We start from the raw sequence: 16,789 nt of genomic DNA, 5'->3' as shown, positions 1-16,789 counted from the left end.
CGATCGCGAACGATTCGCCGCGTTGATCGCGATTCGTTGATCGCGTGTGCGCCTTTCTCCCGTCCGGAGCGTCGCGTCGCGTGCTAAGTTTCAGATTCGTTCGTACGTGCGCGTCCGTCCATCCGCGCGCTGTCGCACACTGTCGACCCGCGCCGCGCACGTCCGGCGTCGTTCGCGCGTCAGGTCGCGAGAACCTTTCCGTTTCGGCACCTCGTCGATCGCACCCGCGCACAGGACGCGCGCGCGACGAGGGCGGGAGGAATAATCGCCGTCGATCGATCGCGCATTTGGCGTCGCGCGTTCGACTGAACGGATTTCTGCGCGCGCGCCGCGTCTCGAACGATGGAGGTTCATCCCGAGGTGTACAAGTGGCTCGGCGCGCTCGGATGCGTGGACGACCGCGCGCACCCGCAGATGAACGCTCGAGGCCTCGTGGTCATGGACGATAACTCGTCGTACGCGTTCGAGAACGGATCGGTGCGTCCCCGCGCGCGTGTTTCAAGTTCGCGCCCTGCGCGTGATTGATTCTCTTCTGATGGGGGCGCGGTTGACCCGCGCGTCCCGCGCGCGCGACGCCGCGCGCGCGCGTCCGACCGCGTCCCCGACCGCGATCACGCCCCTCGAGTCGTCACTCTAGGATCCCCCGCTCGTCCGCGTCGTCTCGCGCCGTCGCGATCGATATCGCGCGCGATCCGCGCGCGAGCCCGTCGCCGATCGACGACGACCGCCGCCCGCTCACGCGTATTATCTTCCCCGGTGTGGTCCCTTCGCGAATCGATCAGGCTTTCGGGACGCTGCTCTCGAACCTCGGCGCGCAACGCGGGATGCCCCCGGCGCCGTTAGATTCGTTCAAGGACGGCGACGGACCCGTCGCGAGGCTGTACAACTGGAACCTCCTCGGCCCCGTGCTGAAGCCGTTCGGGATCGTCCTCGACGACAACGCGAAATCCCTGCTCGTCGCCGGAGGTGCGCAAACGCGCGAACAAAAAAACGCGATCCCAATTCGTCTCCGCCGCCTCTCCCGCCCTCCCCCTCCTCCCGACGCTGACGATCGCTCTCTTTTGTCGATCCACAGACTCGGACAAGTGCGCGTCGCTCCTCGCGCAGTTCTACGAGCGCGTCGTCGGGATTCTCCCGCCGTTGATCCGCGCGGGGGCGTCCCCGAGCCAACGCGGCGGCGCGCGTCCCGAGTCCAACTCGAGCTCGAAAAATTACAACGCCGAGATGGACAACGCGATGGCGTTCTCGAGCGTGAAATCCCCGGCACCGTACAACGACCGCATGGGCCACCTCATGAATAACGGCGAGAACTTCACGAACAGGGAGCTGGACGACGAGTTCGGCCCCGCGACCGGGTCCCGGATGAACGGCGAGCTCGACGCCGTGGAGATGCGCGTCAACTCCCCCGGGCCGCTCCCGTTGGGTCAACGCGATGACCCGTTCCAGTTTGAAAAGGGAGGGAGCGAGCCGGAGACGCCACTGGACTTGCTCGGGCGGACCGTTGAGGGGCCGTTCGGTCTGAAGCAAGGCCAGGGCGTCGTCCTCGTCGGGCAGCAGGCGAGCAAGTTTCTCGACTGGGTCAGAGCCGGGGACAAGCCCGGGTCGAGGTCCAACGCCGCGAAGAAGTGGCTCGACGGGTTGCACGTGGAGATGAAGTTCCTCGCGGAGCTTCTCGCGCGCGAGGGCGGGCAGAGCATGCAGGCGACGATGGACGTCCTCTCCGCCGGTCTCTTGTCGCACGACAAGCAGATCGTGGCGAAGACGTTGCGCGCGCTCTGCGCGTTGGCAAACGCGCTCGGCCCGGAGGCGCTCCCGGCGGCGAACGATTGGCTCACCGCTCCGGGCGGACCGACCGTCGCGCTCACGACGCTGCTGTGCGACGCCGGCGGCACGGTGAACACGTCGAACATTCGCGTCGGCGACGCGAAGGCGGTCGCGGAGGCTGCGCGAGCCGCGGCGAGAGACGCGATGCCGAATTATGCGGAGAACCCGGAGGAGGTGGCGGGCGCGAGATTCGCGCTCGGATACCACGGGCAAGAGGACGGGAGCGACGAGTGGGTGATGCGCGCGCAAATCGCGGCCGCGATCGCGGAGATTGTCGAACGCATCTGCAGCGAAGGGCTGCATCATTTCCTCCTGGAGGACTTGCGGAACGGCGCGGACGCGCGGACGAACCCGCGGCGATTCGTGGACGCGTTGAACGTGTTGATTCCCGCGTTGCTCGCCCGAGGGGCGGGGCCGCGGAACGCGATCGCGGGCGCGGACACCCCCGGGGCGATCCTCCTCGAGGCGCTGCGCTGCGCGGAGGGACCCGTGGAGCTCCGCGAGAGCGCTCTGACGTTGCTCACGACGCTCTGGTCCGCGTTCCCGGACGAGATTGAAGTCATCGGGGACGATTGCAGGAAAGCCGTCGCGGTGTTGAAGAAGACGGCGCGCGACCCGCAACCGGCGACGCAGATCCACGCGCTCGCGTGCATGTTCCAGCTCCTGCACGCGTTCATCAACAGCGGGAACGCGTACTCCCCGGTCGTGTACAAGACGATCGTGTTCATGTTCATCGAGCACGTGCGCAACAACCCGGTCAGGGACTTCATAAGCGCCGAGCTCAAGGTTGCGTTGGATTCGCACGCGAACATTCCCGTCGGGATTCTCGTCGACCCGGTGGTGAAGCAGAGCGCGCAGGGGGGATCGCACCCGGGATTAAAGCGCGTCGACTTCGCGCTCATCGCGTCCATGGCCGAGCACGCGCGGCTCGAAGCGCGACCGGCGCTGCACTTGCTGAACATGTGCCTGACTACCGCGCTCGATCACGTCGATCCCGATGGGAGGGCGCTGAAGCACCTCACGCAAGAGCGCGCCATCGCGCTCAAGGCTGCGACGCGACTCGCCGCGCGGCTCAAGGGCGAGGACGCCGCGGAGGAGACGATCGAGCGCGCCGCGGGCGCGGCGATGTCGCGCCTCATGATGGGCGGCCGCTCCACGGATGGGTCGAGGACCGAGGAACAGAGGGCCGCGGGGGAGACGATCGCGGCGTGCGCCACGGCGATGGCGAAAGTCGCGGGGCCGGGCGTGTTGCACCTCAAGGACATTCTCCGAAGCGGCGGCGCGTCGTACGCGTCGAAGCTCGGGCATCACAGCAAGGACATCGACAACGCGTTGACCATCCTGCAGAAGGCGATGCGGAACTCCTCGGACGAAGAGTACTTAGCGAGTAGATCGTCCCCGCAGCGCGGCGGGGAGGACGCGTACGAGGAGGACGAAGGCGAAGACGGCGAGTACGGCGCGAGGAAACACCCGCGAGCGGCACCGCTGCCGCTCGAATCCCCCGACGACTCCCCTGGAGGATCGGACGGCATGGATCCGCACCAGAGGGAGTCCATGCGGATGATCCAGAGGATGGAGCACATGAACGTGGGCGGGCGGCCGACGCCCGGGCCGCCGCCGCTCGCGTCGGAGTACTTCGCGGACACGCCGACGGCGTTCGGCGACGCGCAGCCGAAAAGAGTTGGCTTCGAGGGCATCTCTCGCGCGGGCGGCGCGCTCGCCGCGCAGGGGAGGTACGCGCGGGAGAATCCCACGCCGGTCACGCGTCCGGGCCCGGCGCGGGCGCCGTCGGGCCCGAAGACGCGCTTACACGGCGAGGACTACCGGAACATGCCCAAGGGCGAGCGGCTTCGGCTGCAACGCGAAGAACGCGAGCGCGAGATTCACGCCATCGCGGTGAAGAATCGCGAGAAGCAAATCGCGAAAGAGATGGAGATGGAAGCGAAGCTCGCGAAGGAGGCGAAGCTCGAGGCGAGGATCAAGAAGAAGCGCTTAGAGCTCGCCGCCGCCGCGCGCGCGTCCGGGAGAACGGACGCGTTCGACTCGTTGTCCTCCCCGAACCGGATGGGCGGGATGCAAGGCGCTTCCCCGGCGGCGTCCGCGGCGCTGCTCGGGGAAGCCGCGCAGGCGCAAGTTCGAAAAACCCTGAACGCGCGCCTCGCGAAAGATTCCGATTGCGACCTCCCGCCCGGGTACGAGCGCGTGAACGACGGCGGGCACTTCTTCTGCCGGCTCACGCAGGAAGCGCTCGCGGAAGCGGACGAGTGGAGAGTACAAAACGGAGGCGAGGCGCTCAGCTCGGAGAAGAGGACGCTGTCCCCCGCGGAAACCGCCGGGATGATGAGTCGGCTCACGAAATCGCAGACGTTCCTTCAGAGGAAGAAGGAAGCGGAGAAGGAAGCGCTCGAGGCGAAGAAAGCCGAGGAGCTCGCGGCGATCAAGCGGAAAGAAGCGAAGATCAACGCGCACAACGCTAAGGTCAAGGCGGAGATGGAGCAGATCAAGGCGAAGAAGGCGGAGACGGAGCGGGAGGAGAAGGCGAAGAAAAAAGCGGCGCTGGAGAAGAAACGCGCCAAGGCGGCGGAGAAGGCGGCGGAGGAGGCGCGGGAGAGAGAGGAGAAGAAATCGCAGTTGGCGGCGTACGAGGCGAAGAAAAAGCAGGAGCTCGCGGAGAAGATGCGCGCGGAGAAGGCCAAGGCGGTGGCGGATAGGGAAGCACGGCAACGCGCCGCGGAGGAGGTGATGCGGAAGCGGCAAGGTTTGCCCCCGAAGGAGGCAGAGGCGAAGAAGGCGATGACGAAGGCTGAGAAGAAACGCGCGGAGGCGCAGAAGAAGAAGGAATTGCAGATTAAGAAGATGCAGCTGAACAAGTCTCCGACGATGAAGATGCCTGAACCGAAGGCGCCGGTCCCGAAGGCGAGGGGAGGGAAGGCGGCGACGCCGTCGGCGCCAGCGCCGGCGGCGAAGGGCGGAACGGCGACGGCGAAGTCGCCCAAGAAGGCCGCGCCGATCAAGCCGGTTCTGAGCAAAAAGGGGAAGTAAGCGAATCGATTCATTCGCGTTAAGTCACCGGGGTGCACATGTAGTTTTTCTTTCGATTGTTCATATTAAGATAAGGTTAAGGTCATCTAATGAACCCGACGAACCCTCGGCGTCTCCGGGACGTCTTCTTCTCCGGCGTCCTCGACGTCGACGGTTTCCCCTACGACGCCTTCGACGTCGTCGAAGTCGCTGAAGTCCACGCCGTCGGCGTCGGCGTCGGCGGCGATCTCATCGGTGGCGTCGACGACGTCGCTTTCCTTCGAGGATGTCGAGGTCGAGTCCTCAACGTCCGCCGCCTCCGTCCGAGCCGCGGGCGCGGGCGCCGTCCTCGCCTCCGCGCGCGGGGGCGCGTTTTTTCTTCGCTCCGCCTCGCGCTTGTGATGAAACAAGATGCTCTCCGGCTTATCCTCGTCCGCGCGCTCGACGATCGCGGGGATGTCCGCGCGCGAGACGTGACACCACGTCGGCTGCTTCATCGTCTCCGCGGTCTCCATCCCCAACCCGCCGCGATTGTTCACGAAGTTCGTCATGTTCTCCCACCGCTCGTCGCACGCCGCGCCCGAGTGCGCGACGTCGTCGTACCCCAACGAAAACATCCACTCCAACGTCGCGCGCGCGTCCGCGAGCGCGTCCCTCGACGCCCCGCGCGTCCTGCGAGGCGTGAGCTCGAGCAGCACGATCGGCGGCGGGCGCTCGGCGAGCAGCCGCCGCGCGCCCTCGAGGACGTGCGTCTCCCAGCCGTCGGACGCGACGCGCATCGCCGCGACGTCGACGTCGCGCGGGATCAAGTCGTCCAGTGGTTTGGTCCCCGCCTCGACCGCGAGCTCGCAGCGGAACGCGTCGTTCGTCGCGGGGAAGGGGAAGCGTCTCGTCTCCGTCCCCGTCCCCGTCCCCGTCCCCGTATCCGCTTCCGTATCCGCTTCCGTCGCCGTCGCCGTCCGCCTCGCCGCCGCGGCGAGACGCAGCGCCTCCTCCGTCGCCGTCGTCGCCGGGGTCGCGTCCGTCCCCTTCTTCTTCGCCGCCCTCTTCGCTCGCTTTAAGAGCGCCTCGCAGTACGCCTCCCCCTTCCCCCCGACGCGCGTCTCGTCCAGGCGCACGAGGTGGCCGAAGTCGTTGTGCGCGATGGACGCGGCCACGAGCGACGCCGCGGCGGCGGCGGACTCGAACGCGAGCGCGCGTCGTCCTCGCGCGGCGGCGGCGAGGGAGAAGAACCCGATCCCCGCGCCGACGTCCACCAAGACCGCGTTCGAGTCGTGCGCGGCGAGCGACCCGACGAGCGCATCCGCGCTCGTGGGCTCCCGTGGGTCCCAAACCCCGGCTTGCCACCGCCCTCGCGCGGTCACCGCGGCGCCGGATTCGAGCGTCGACCGCGTCGACGTCGACGCGTCGGAGCCGAGCAGCGGCGTCAAGACGTCGAACGGCGGTTCCCACGCCGCGGAGACCGGGTACGCCGCGTTCGGGTTCACGTCCGGCATCGCGTAGTTTTCGTCCAAGCGCGAGAGCTCCGCGCGGAAGTTCACGAGGTCTTGCTTGTCTTTTTTCATCGCGTTGACGAACAGCTTGACGTGCCCGACGATGCCTTTTTTATGCGCGGTCCATCCTTGTTTCGATTTCCACGACCCGAGGTAGTGATGCGCGATGAGAACGCCCGGGTCGTCCTGCGACACGCCGTCCTCCCCGGTCGGGTGCGTCCCGAACGCGACCTTGGACAAGACGCGCACGTTCCACGGCGACTTCGAGGCGTCCGGCCGGCCTAACGCCTCGGTCTCTCGTCCGCGGTACCCCCAAGGGACCATCCCCGCGACCGACCCCGCGGCGTCCCGGTTCGCCGGGCTGTGCCGCCAAAAGCTCTTCATGACGTAATCCGTGAACGCGCCCGGGCCCGTGCGCTCGAGCGTGTCCCGGTTCGTGTTGTTCGTGAAAATCCGCTGGTAGTTTTCGTTGACGTGATCGCACGTCTCTCTCAGCGCCGGGTGCCCCGCGGCGCCGGCGAACGCCCAGTTCAGGACCTGCCGTCTCCGCACAAAGTGCCGGCTGTACGCCATCTCGTCCGTGTCGAACTCGTTCTCCCACCCGACGACGAGCGTGTCGTTCGCGTTGATGAACGAGTCGAGCGGTTTCTCGCACGACGTGTCTATGTCCGCGTAGACGCCGCCTTCGCGCAGGACGACGAGGTACCGAAAAAAATCCGACCGCTCCACGTGCTTCGGCAGCCCCGCGTACGCGTCGTAGTACTCCGGAAACTCTCGCTTCACAAACTCCGTGCAGCCTTCGTCGTCGTAGAATCGCATCTCCCACCCCGGGTTCATCGCTCTCCACGTCTCCATGAACGGCTTCATTCGCTCCGGGACGTCTTTGGACTTGTACGTCTGGTGGACGATGCGCGAGATTTTCAGCGGCGTCGGCGCGGCGCCGAAAGCCGCGTCGTCTCCGTCGGTCGACGTTCCGTATTCCGCGCCGTTCCCGCCTCTCCTCGCGTCGCGGGCCCCGCCTCTGGCGGCGTCGCCGCCGAGCCGCACGTCCCCCAAGCGCACCGTCCCGAAGTTCGCCTGCGTGGACGCGAGGTCGGACTTTTCGTACAGCTGGCGCAGGTCAAAGTTCCGGATCCCGGAGTGCCGGTTCCCCCGCCGAGTGAACCCTCGGTCGCCCGGCGCGAACGACACCTTCACGAGCAGGATGCCCACGATCATGCACGCGAACATGCGGAAGATCTGCACGTTCGACGGCAGGTGGAAGCTGCACCGGCACCCTAGGGTGTCGTCCAGGGTGGACACGACCGTGCCGCCGCCGACGCTCGAGAAGGCGATGGTCGGCTGCCGCGACCGCGCCTTCGGGCTCTTGCTCCGCGCGCGCCCGCCGTCCGGGGCGCGGTAGTACCCCTCCTCGACCGAGCGCAGCGGGTCCGCGGTCGCGGTCTTCTTCTTGAAGAAGCTGCGGCGGCCGTCGACGTACCCGCCGTCGCCGCTCGAGTCGCTCGCGTCGTCCGCGCCTCGCAGACCGCTCGTCGTTCGGCGCAAGTTCGGATTCGGCGACGCGCTCGCGCTCGGTATCTCGATGTCCCTGCGCGCGAGCGGAAGAGCGCGAGGGCCGGCGGTGGATCGCTGGGACGTCAGCGATGCGGCGCGGAGGGAGCGACGAGCGCGGGGAGCGCGGTGGCGGACGCGGCGGAGCGAGCGATGTGTGTATCTCGAAAGATGGGCGACGCGGAACGTTCGAACCGCGCGAGAAGACGGCGCGGCGCCGCGGCGAGATCTGCGGCGGTCGACGCGCGCGCACCTCGACGTATCGCCGCCGCCGTCGGTCCTATGATGCGCCCTGGCGTCCATATCGACGCGCGCGCGCGCTCGCCGCGCGCGTCGAGAGCCCGCGGCGGCGACCTGCCCGCGCCGACGCCGCGCGCGATGCTGATGAACGTCTGGAACAGCTCGGTCCAGTCGTTGGGTCGACGCCGCATCGCGAGCTCGATCGATCTCGTGACGAAGATCGCCGCAGCGATGACAACTTTTTCTAGACTCTAGCTACACGTGTAGCCTTCGCGGAGAAGGTACCGTGTCCGCGCGCGCGTCTCGTCGTCGCCGTCCTCAACAACCCGTCGTCGCCCGCGCCTCCCCCCGCTCCCGTCGTACGTCTCTCGCGCGGCGACCTCGACTCCCGCGCGCGCGGTCGTCGGCGGTCGTCAGTAGTACGCGTCGAGTATCTTCTCGGGCACGCGCCTCAGGAGCTCGCGCGGGAAAATCCGCAACGTCGTCCACGCGACGTCCAACGACTCGCGTATCGTCCGTCCGACGTTCCCTTGGTCGATGAACTCGCGCTCGAACGCGTCCAAGAATTCAAGATACAGCGCGTCCTCGTCGCTGAGCGCTTCCTCGCCGACGACGGCCTTCATGGCGAGCGTGTCTTTCGCGATCGCGTAGTTGGCGTACAGTTGATTCGACACATCGCCGTGGTCCTCGCGCGTCATCCCTTCGCCGATCGCGCTCTTCATCAGTCGCGATAACGACGGTAAGACGTTTATCGGCGGGTATATTTGACGGCTGTGCAGCTGCCTGTCGACGTATATCTGCCCTTCCGTGATGTACCCGGTGAGGTCCGGAATCAGGTGCGTGATGTCGTCGTTCGGCATCGTCAGTATGGGCAGCTGCGTGATGCTTCCTCCGCGGCCTTTGATGCACCCGGAGCGCTCGTAAATCGTCGCGAGGTCCGTGTACATGTACCCCGGGTACCCACGTCGTCCTGGGACTTCCTCTCGCGCGGCGGATACCTCCCTGAGCGCGTCCGCGTATGATGACATGTCCGTGAGTATCACCAAGACGTGTTTCCCTTTCTCGTACGCGAGAAATTCCGCCGTCGCGAGCGCGATTCTCGGGGTGATGATGCGTTCGATCGTCGGGTCGTTCGCGAGGTTTAGGAAAAGGACCACCTTCTCCATCGCGCCCGTGCTCTCGAAGTCCTTGCGAAAGAAGTTCGCGGTCTCGGTGTTGACCCCCATCGCGGCGAAGACGATGCAAAACTCGTCCTGGCGCGCGTCCGCGCCGGCGTCCGCGTCGAGGAGGTGCGTCTCGTTCGCCGTCGCCGTCGCCGTCGCCGTCGCCGTCGCGTGCTTCTCCCCGCCTCCTCCTCCTCCTCCTCCTCCTCCTCCTCCTCCTCCCTCCTCTCTCCGGAGCGGTCGCTTCACGAGCCCGGCCTGCCGGCAGATCTGCGCCGCGATCTCATTGTGCGGCAGCCCCGCGGCGGAGAACAGCGGGATCTTCTGCCCTCGCGCGACGCTGTTCATGACGTCGATCGCGCTGATCCCGGTCTGAATCATCCGCTCCGGGTGCGCGCGCTCGGACGGATTGATCGACGACCCCTGCACGTCCACGAGCTTCTCCGGCATCACCCTCGGACCGCCGTCGATGAGGTCGCCGCTGCCGTTGAATATCCGCCCGAGGACGTCCTCCGCGACCGGGGCCTTCAACACCTCGCCCGTGAACGCGAGCGTCGCGTTTCGCGCGTCCACCCCCGAGGTGCCCTCGAAGACTTGCACGACGACGCGCTCGCCGTCCACCTCGAGCACCTGCCCGCGTCGCGCGGTGCCGTCCCCGAGCTCGACGCGCACGATCTCCGCGTACCGCGCGGACTTGACCTTGTCTAACACGACGAGCGGGCCGCTGACGCCGGTCACGGTGCGATACTCTGCGCGACGCGCGAGGCGAGGGAGCGAGGAGGAGGAGGACGCGCCGTTCGTTATTTACGAGAGTAGAGAAGCGACAGGGCGTTCGCGCGATCGCGTCGAGGCGGGCGGGACGCGCGCGCACCGAGACGCGGCTCCTGCGCGAGCGCCTTCGTCGCCGCGACCGCTTGCAGCTGCGTCCTCGCGAAGTCGGTCTCGAGACCCATCGTTCCTCTCGCGCCGCGCGAACGCCGTCCTCCGCCGCCGCGCGCGCGCCGCGAGATGCGCGTCAGATCTCTCGGAAGAGACGCGAAGCGTCGCGCACCTGTCGCCGAACGGCGCGACTGGACGAACTCTACGAGTTTTTGAACGCGACGCGAGATCGCGCCCGCTCCCTCGGCCGCGCGCACAACCCCCGGCGCGATGACCGCCGCGACCGATGACCCCCCGCGACCGAGGGCGCTGTCCGGGAAAGAGCGCTACATCAAGGGCGCGGTCCTCGGCGAGGGCACGTTCGGGGTCGTGACCAAGGCGGAGGACACGCTGACGCGCCGGCACGTCGCGATCAAAAAGATCCGCCTGGGGAAATACAAGGAGGGCGTCAACTTCACCGCGATTCGCGAGATCAAGCTGCTCATGGAGCTGCGACACCCGCACGTCATCGAGCTCGTGGACGTGTTCCCGCACAAGCGCAACTTAAACCTCGTGTTCGAGATGTGCGAGAGCGACCTCGAGGCGGTCGTGAAGGACAAGTTCCTGCCCTTGGGCACCCCGGAGGTGAAGTCGTATGTGAAGATGACGCTCGAGGCGGTGGCGTACTGCCACGCCTCGTGGGTCCTTCATCGCGACTTGAAGCCGAACAACCTTCTGATCGCGCCGAACGGCGCGCTCAAGCTCGCGGATTTCGGTCTCGCGCGCGTGTTCGGGTCGCCGAACCGACGCTTCACCCATCAGGTGTTCGCGCGGTGGTACCGAGCGCCCGAGCTGCTGTTGGGGTCGAAGGCGTACGGTCCCGGGGTCGACATGTGGGCGATCGGATGCGTGTTCGCGGAGCTCATGCTGCGCAAGCCATACTTCCCCGGGAGCTCGGACATCGACCAGCTCGGGAGGATATACGCCGGTCTCGGGACGCCGACGGAGGAGAATTGGCCGGGGCATAAGAACATGCCGGATTACGTGGAATTTTCGCACGGCGTCGCGCCGCCGCTCAGACAGCTGTTCACGACCGCGCCGCCGGAGGCCTTAGACCTCCTGCAGAAACTCCTCGCGTTCGACCCGAACAAGCGACTGAGCGCCGCGGACGCGCTGAAGCACGCGTACTTCAGCTCGCGGCCGTTCGCGACGCCCTTCCCGGACCTCCCGCGTCCGACGCAAAAGTTTGGCGACGACGGCGGCGGCGGCGGCGACGACGCCGGGCGAGGAACCTCCGGTCTGATGCCGCCGCCGGACAGCGTGCACGGCGGCGATGCGAAGCGCGCGAGTACCGCGCCGCGCGCCGGGGACGCCGCGCACTTCGCGGCGGCGGACCGAGACGAATCCCCCGCGACGGAGCCGCACCGCGACCGCGACCGCGACCGCAACCGCGGCGAGTTCGACGGCGGCCGACGGATCGGCGGCGGCGATCGCGACACGGACGAGCGCGCGGACGGCGGCGCGCCGATGAGCACGAGCGGCGGCGGACACGGCACGGACGCGATGGGGCAGCTCGGGTTGGATTCCTGCGATAGGCCCGCGCTGAGCACCGTGGACCGCGCCTATCTCAGGAAGCGGAAGCACGACCTGGACGTCGCGTTTTTAGCGGCTTCGCAGGAGGGAAGCGAGGAGCAGGGTGGAGGGTGAATTAGATCGCGACGCGAGCCGAGGGTGGCGTCGTCGTGTCGTGTGCAACGTAGAGCTAGTCGTAGTGGTTGTGATGACGGTGTGTCACGTCGTCATCGCGCGCGCCTTCGCTCGGAGCGGCCGGGCGTGTTCGTCTGAGTCCTCGGCGAGAGTCTTCTGCGCGTCTGACGAGCGGTTCGCGGCGTCCGTTGTCCGCCGCCTTCGCGAGGCCGAGGCCGCTCGAAGGTAGAATCTTGCTCAAACGCGTCACATGTCAGTATCCGATGAGTTCGAGATAGAAGCGGAGAGCTATCCATTCGAGGGGCCAAGACGCTTCCTGTCGCGACCCACGACCTTGCTCACGGCGGAGAGGCTGCGGCGGTCTCTGAGGTAGTCCACGTGCGTGAACACGAGACACGCCAGGTCCTCGGTGATGTCGTCTAAGGGTCCGCGCGGCGGGGTTGGATCTGCACCGTTCTTACGACGACGACGGCGGCGGTGCGTTCGCTGATTCGGCATGATCGCGCGCGACGGACGCCCACGGGCGCGCGGGAGAGTAACCCTAAAACCCGGCCCCTTTTTTTCCAACAAAATTCCTGCAAAATTCGCGCGGGTAAGCGAGCGAAGTTTCCTGCGACCGCGTCATCGCCGCAGAGCGCGACGCACCGATCAGGGCGCTCGATCGGATCGCGCGCGTCGAGGCGATTTCACCGCGAGCGACACGATGCCGACGGACGCGGACTCCTACGGGTGCGCATCCTCCCCCCGCGGCTTCGTCGCCCGCGCGAACCCGCGGACGATCCTTCCACGATTCATCATCCATCCCTCGCCTTTTCGTTCAAACGCGATCCTGAATCTCGCGCCACCCCCGTCGGAACCCCCCTCCCCCCGCGCGCAGGCGATGGAAGAACCTCGTCCCGTTCCTGTACGACTGGTTCGCGCACCACAGGCTCGTGTGGCCGTCCCTCTCCGTGCGATGGGGCGCGGTCCTGGAGACGAACGAGTACAAGCACAAGCAGCGCCTGTACCTGAGCGAGCAAACGGACGGGTCGCCGTTTTTCCCAAACACCCTCGTCGTCGCCAACGCGGAGGTCATCAAACGCCGCGTCGCCGCCGCGGAGCACATGGTGTTCGAAGAGGAGACGCGCAGCGCGTTCGTGAAGGGCTTCAAGACGATTATCCACCCGGGGGAGGTGAACAAGATGCGCGAGTTCCAGGCGTCGCCGAACTTGTTGGTCACGCACACGGACGCGCCGGAACTTCTCGTGTGGAACACGGAGACGCAGCCGCACAGAAAGACGGGCCCGGCCGCGCAGAGGGACGCGCCGAACGGCGGCAGAGGCGAGGATGGGGAGCTCTGCCCGATCGCGGGCGCGCTGAAGCCGTCGAGACCGGATCTCGTCTTGAGAGGGCACGGCGACGACGCCGAGTTCGCGCTCGACGTGCACCGCGAGGGTTTCAAAGTCGCGTCCGGCGGGAAGGATCGTAACGTCCTTCTGTGGGACGTTTCCGATTACGATCAAGGATCGCTGTGCACGAACGGGAAGGAAGGGAGCGGCGCGACCGGGAACGGTGAGGGCGTCGGCGCGAAGAGCGGCGATTTCGACGGCGCCCCGAGCCTCGCGCCGAAGACGACGTTCGAAGGCCACTCGGACACCGTGGAGGACGTGTCGTTCCACCCCTCCGGCGCGAGCGAGCTGTGCAGCGTCGGGGACGACAACGCGCTGATCTTTTGGGACGCGCGCGCGGGGACGAAACCCGCGCACAAGGTGACGGACGCGCACGGGGAGGACGTGCACACCGTGGACTGGTCTCTGCTGGACGAAAATGTAATCCTCACGGGCTCCGCGGACGCGACCGTCAAACTTTGGTTGGGTTTATCTTTGCAACTCCCTCTCTCTTACTCATTGCAAAACGCGTCTCTTTCCGTCGCGTCATGCCTTTACTATCTTCCCAAGCGAGTGCTGACTTTGACTTCTTTTTTGCTGGTGTCTCTACTTCATGGGACCGACGCAAGCTCGGCGCGCTCGGCGCGGAGTGCTGCGTGCACACGTTCGCGATGCACAAAGACGCGGTAACGTGCGTGCAGTGGTGCCCGGACCAGAAAGGGATGTTCGGCTCGTCCGCGGACGACGGGTACCTCAACGTCTGGGACGTGAACAAGATTGGCGCGGCGCAGAGCGCGGAGAAGAAGAAAACCGCGGCGCCGGAGATTGTCTTCCAACACGCCGGGCACAAAACGTCCGTCACGGACTTCCACTGGAACCCGTTCGATCCGATGACGATCGCGAGCGTGAGCTCCGGGGACGGCGGGAACACGCTGCAGATGTGGAGGATGAACGACTTGATCTACCGCCCCGAGGAAGAGGCGCTCGCGGAGCTGGAGAAGCACAAGGCGACCATCTGCGGCGTGCGCGCGGCGGCGGCGGGCGGCGGCGGTGAGGGGGGGGGCGACGCGCAGGAGAAGGAGAGCGCGGAACCGACCGGGGACGGCGCGGCCGCCCCCGAAGGCGCGGGAGCGATGGAGACGGACTGATTTGTGATGCCTAATGATACCTTAGATTAACCCTAATACGCCACTGGCGCGACCTCGGGGGAGTGCTCCAACGCGCCCAACGCGCGTTTGACGAGGGACCCGACGTTCCGCGAGAACTCCACGAAATCGATCATGCCGTCGCCGTTGCTATCCAACACCTCTATCAACCGCTCGATCGCCTTCTCGGAGATCAGCTTCCCGCCCCCGTGCGCGCAAGCGGCGGCGTCGGCGACGCGAACGCTCTCCGCGAACGCCGACGACGATATCGACCCGGTGCCGTCGACGTCGAAGTGCGTCCGCCAGACGTGAAACAGTTCCGCGCGGTGCGTGAAGAACAGTCGCGCGATCGCGTCCGCGAGCAGCCGCACGACGTCCTGCGGGTCGTTCGACGTCGGGGTGATCGGGACTTCCTCGCCCCCCGACGTGTCCCACTGAAGACCGACGCGCGCGCGGCGTCTTCCTTCGCGCGCGGGCTCGATCGACGCCGCGAGCGACTTGACAAACTCGCCGCGATCGACTTCGCCGCTGCCGTCGACGTCGAACGACGTCAACACCGCGTCGAGCTGCGCGTCGGAGAAAACCGCGAGCGAGGGCAACCGCGCGCGGACGCTCGCGCGGAACTCCTCCGGGGATAACTCCCCGTCGTGGTTCACGTCCATGGATTCGAACGCCGCGGCGAGGTCGCCGCCGCCTTGCATGATCGCCCCGACGAGTTCCGACGCGACGTCCGACTGCCACTCTTTGCACCCGCCCTTCATGTGCACGTGGAACCGCGAGAGCCACTTGCGGTACAACACGCCCCCGCGCTCCGGGTCGATCTCGTCCGGAGTGGTCAGGTCGTACAGAAGGTTGAGCCACTTCATTCGGACTTGCAGAACCTCGGACAGGCCCGTCGCCCACCACTCGAACGTCGCGAAGCCGTCGTCGGCGTCGTCCCCGAGCGCGTAGTACCGCAGCAACGCGGTCTTGTTCTCGTAGATGTACTCCGACGCCTGCGCCACCGCGGCCGCGAGCTTCGCGGCTTTGCCCTCCCGCCTCGTCTGCACCGTCTGCGTCAGCGCGTTGTGCTTTATCTTTCGATGGTCCCACTTGACGTGTTTCGTCGGCCTCTCCGCCTTCTCTTTGAAAATCACAACCGCGCCCTTGTTCCCGCCCGCGCCGCAGTAATTCGACGCGCTGAACACCGTGTACACTCTGCCTCCGTGCGTCACCTCGCACCCCTCGTCGACGCACTGATGCGATCGCACGAGCGTCGTGAGCTTCTCGCGGTCCAAAAACGCGTTCGTCGCGTCGCGACCCCACAACACTCCGGCGCCGCGCGCGCTCGGTTCGAACCCCCGAAACCCCGGGCTCGGATGCGGGTCGCTCCACATCAAGTCCTTCATCCACTTCTCGTCGCCCATGTTGTGGTCCGCGGCGAGGACGTCCGGCCCGCGCGCGAGTTCTCGAATGTCCCGCAACCGCACGGTGGGGTCCCCGGGTAGACCGCCGTGTAACACGAGCGTCTTACCGTTGATCACGCACGCCCACGGGAGCCACGTGAAGACGGCGTGAAACGTCTGGAACACGGAGTGGTCGTACTTTCCGAGGCACTCCTCCTCGAACCCGCCGTAGATGTTTATGTGCGGCTCCTCGTGGTTCCCTCGGTTCACGTACACGCTGTTTGGGCGCGCGAGCTTCAGGGCGAAGATCAGCAGGCACACCTCGCATGCGTGGTCGCCGCGATCGACGAGGTCGCCGTTGAAGACGTAAATCGTTTTCTCGCTCGGCAACCCCTGCGACGCAAACACGTGCAGCAGGTCGTGTATCTGCCCGTGCAAGTCGCCCACGACGACGACTTTCCCTCCCGCGGGTACCGCGACGTCGATAACGGACGGCTCGGACGCGAAGAGCACGGCGACAGCCTGGAGAATCGCGAGCGCGTCCGTCATCGAGACGCGCTCGTCCTCGCCCAGGCCGCGGAGAAGGTTCTCGATCGACCCCGACGTGAGCGTCGGGAGGGCGGCGATCTCCGACGGGTCCTTGGCGCTTCGCGCGCGCAGACCGATGTCCGCGCTGATGTCCTTGAGCTTGATCCGCGTCGTCCGCGCGAGCGATCCGAGCGCTTGGTTCACGGTCGCCATGACGCCGCGTCGTCGCTCGTTGATTCGGTTCTCCTCGCGGTCCTCGAGCGCGTTGAGGATCGCGCTGAGTTCCTCGTTGTCCTTCGCGATCCGTCGCTGGACTCGACGGTACGCTCTCTGGATGAGGATCGCGGCTTCGTCTGCGTTGGAGAGCGAGCCGGGGGTCTCCATGGTGGATGGAACCGCCGCGGCCGCGACGCGGGTCGCGTTCGTCCGTGTGTCGTTCGGACAGGAAGTTTCTCGGCTTCCGTCTCGGACTTTTTCGTGTGCAAATTTTTTTTTCGTGTGAGCTTG

At 66.5% G+C, this 16,789-nt stretch overlaps 7 protein-coding genes across 7 annotated transcripts; 3 read left to right on the top strand and 4 right to left on the bottom strand.

The window, feature by feature from the left end:
- Positions 1-148: 148 nt before the first annotated feature.
- On the top strand, positions 149-4,954 carry MICPUCDRAFT_57281 (uncharacterized protein). Its single transcript, XM_003058076.1, has 3 exons — positions 149-477; positions 783-966; positions 1,076-4,954. The coding sequence occupies exons 1-3, from the start codon at positions 343-345 to the stop codon at positions 4,864-4,866; spliced, it is 4,110 nt and encodes a 1,369-aa protein (XP_003058122.1). The 5' UTR covers positions 149-342; the 3' UTR covers positions 4,867-4,954.
- On the bottom strand, positions 4,243-8,192 carry MICPUCDRAFT_57280 (glycosyltransferase family 32 protein; the record flags this gene model as incomplete). The annotated part of the gene is made up of 1 exon (XM_003057706.1): positions 4,243-8,192. The coding sequence occupies one exon, from the start codon at positions 8,190-8,192 to the stop codon at positions 4,953-4,955; it is 3,240 nt and encodes a 1,079-aa protein (XP_003057752.1). The 3' UTR covers positions 4,243-4,952.
- Positions 8,193-8,328: 136 nt separating this feature from the next.
- On the bottom strand, positions 8,329-10,245 carry MICPUCDRAFT_45455 (H+-or Na+-translocating f-type, v-type and A-type ATPase superfamily; the record flags this gene model as incomplete). Its single annotated transcript, XM_003057705.1, has 3 exons — positions 8,329-9,382; positions 9,542-10,041; positions 10,164-10,245. The coding sequence occupies 3 exons, from the start codon at positions 10,243-10,245 to the stop codon at positions 8,543-8,545; spliced, it is 1,422 nt and encodes a 473-aa protein (XP_003057751.1). The 3' UTR covers positions 8,329-8,542.
- A 247-nt stretch (positions 10,246-10,492) lies between these two features.
- CDKD (uncharacterized protein) lies at positions 10,493-11,395 on the top strand (the record flags this gene model as incomplete). The annotated part of the gene is made up of 1 exon (XM_003058075.1): positions 10,493-11,395. A coding segment is annotated over one exon (903 nt), but the record flags the coding sequence as incomplete, so codon positions are not given.
- Positions 11,396-12,145: 750 nt separating this feature from the next.
- On the bottom strand, positions 12,146-12,355 carry MICPUCDRAFT_57277 (uncharacterized protein; the record flags this gene model as incomplete). The annotated part of the gene is made up of 1 exon (XM_003057704.1): positions 12,146-12,355. The coding sequence occupies one exon, from the start codon at positions 12,353-12,355 to the stop codon at positions 12,146-12,148; it is 210 nt and encodes a 69-aa protein (XP_003057750.1).
- Positions 12,356-12,560: 205 nt separating this feature from the next.
- Positions 12,561-14,372, top strand: MICPUCDRAFT_57276 (NURF complex component; the record flags this gene model as incomplete). The annotated part of the gene is made up of 3 exons (XM_003058074.1): positions 12,561-12,586; positions 12,735-13,711; positions 13,795-14,372. The coding sequence occupies 3 exons, from the start codon at positions 12,561-12,563 to the stop codon at positions 14,370-14,372; spliced, it is 1,581 nt and encodes a 526-aa protein (XP_003058120.1).
- Positions 14,373-14,404: 32 nt separating this feature from the next.
- MICPUCDRAFT_70872 (calcineurin-like phosphoesterase) lies at positions 14,405-16,666 on the bottom strand (the record flags this gene model as incomplete). The annotated part of the gene is made up of 1 exon (XM_003057703.1): positions 14,405-16,666. One exon carries the CDS (start codon positions 16,664-16,666, stop codon positions 14,405-14,407), a length of 2,262 nt encoding a protein of 753 aa, XP_003057749.1.
- Between the last annotated feature and the right edge of the window lie 123 nt (positions 16,667-16,789).

Source organism: Micromonas pusilla (genome assembly GCF_000151265.4).
Source record: "Micromonas pusilla CCMP1545 genomic scaffold MICPUCscaffold_4, whole genome shotgun sequence".
Classification (NCBI taxonomy): domain Eukaryota; kingdom Viridiplantae; phylum Chlorophyta; class Mamiellophyceae; order Mamiellales; family Mamiellaceae; genus Micromonas; species Micromonas pusilla.
This window is presented reverse-complemented; position numbering and strand designations above follow the sequence as displayed.

What these genes read in the sequence shown, in the direction of transcription:
- MICPUCDRAFT_57281 (XM_003058076.1), top strand. Translation starts at nt 343, where the DNA reads ATGGAGGTTCATCCCGAGGTGTACAAGTGGCTCGGCGCGCTCGGATGC. An exon ending in ACGCGTTCGAGAACGGATCG is followed by an intron (nt 478 to 782) that starts GTGCGTCCCCGC and finishes CGAATCGATCAG; the next exon opens with GCTTTCGGGACGCTGCTCTC. An exon ending in ATCCCTGCTCGTCGCCGGAG is followed by an intron (nt 967 to 1,075) that starts GTGCGCAAACGC and finishes GTCGATCCACAG; the next exon opens with ACTCGGACAAGTGCGCGTCG.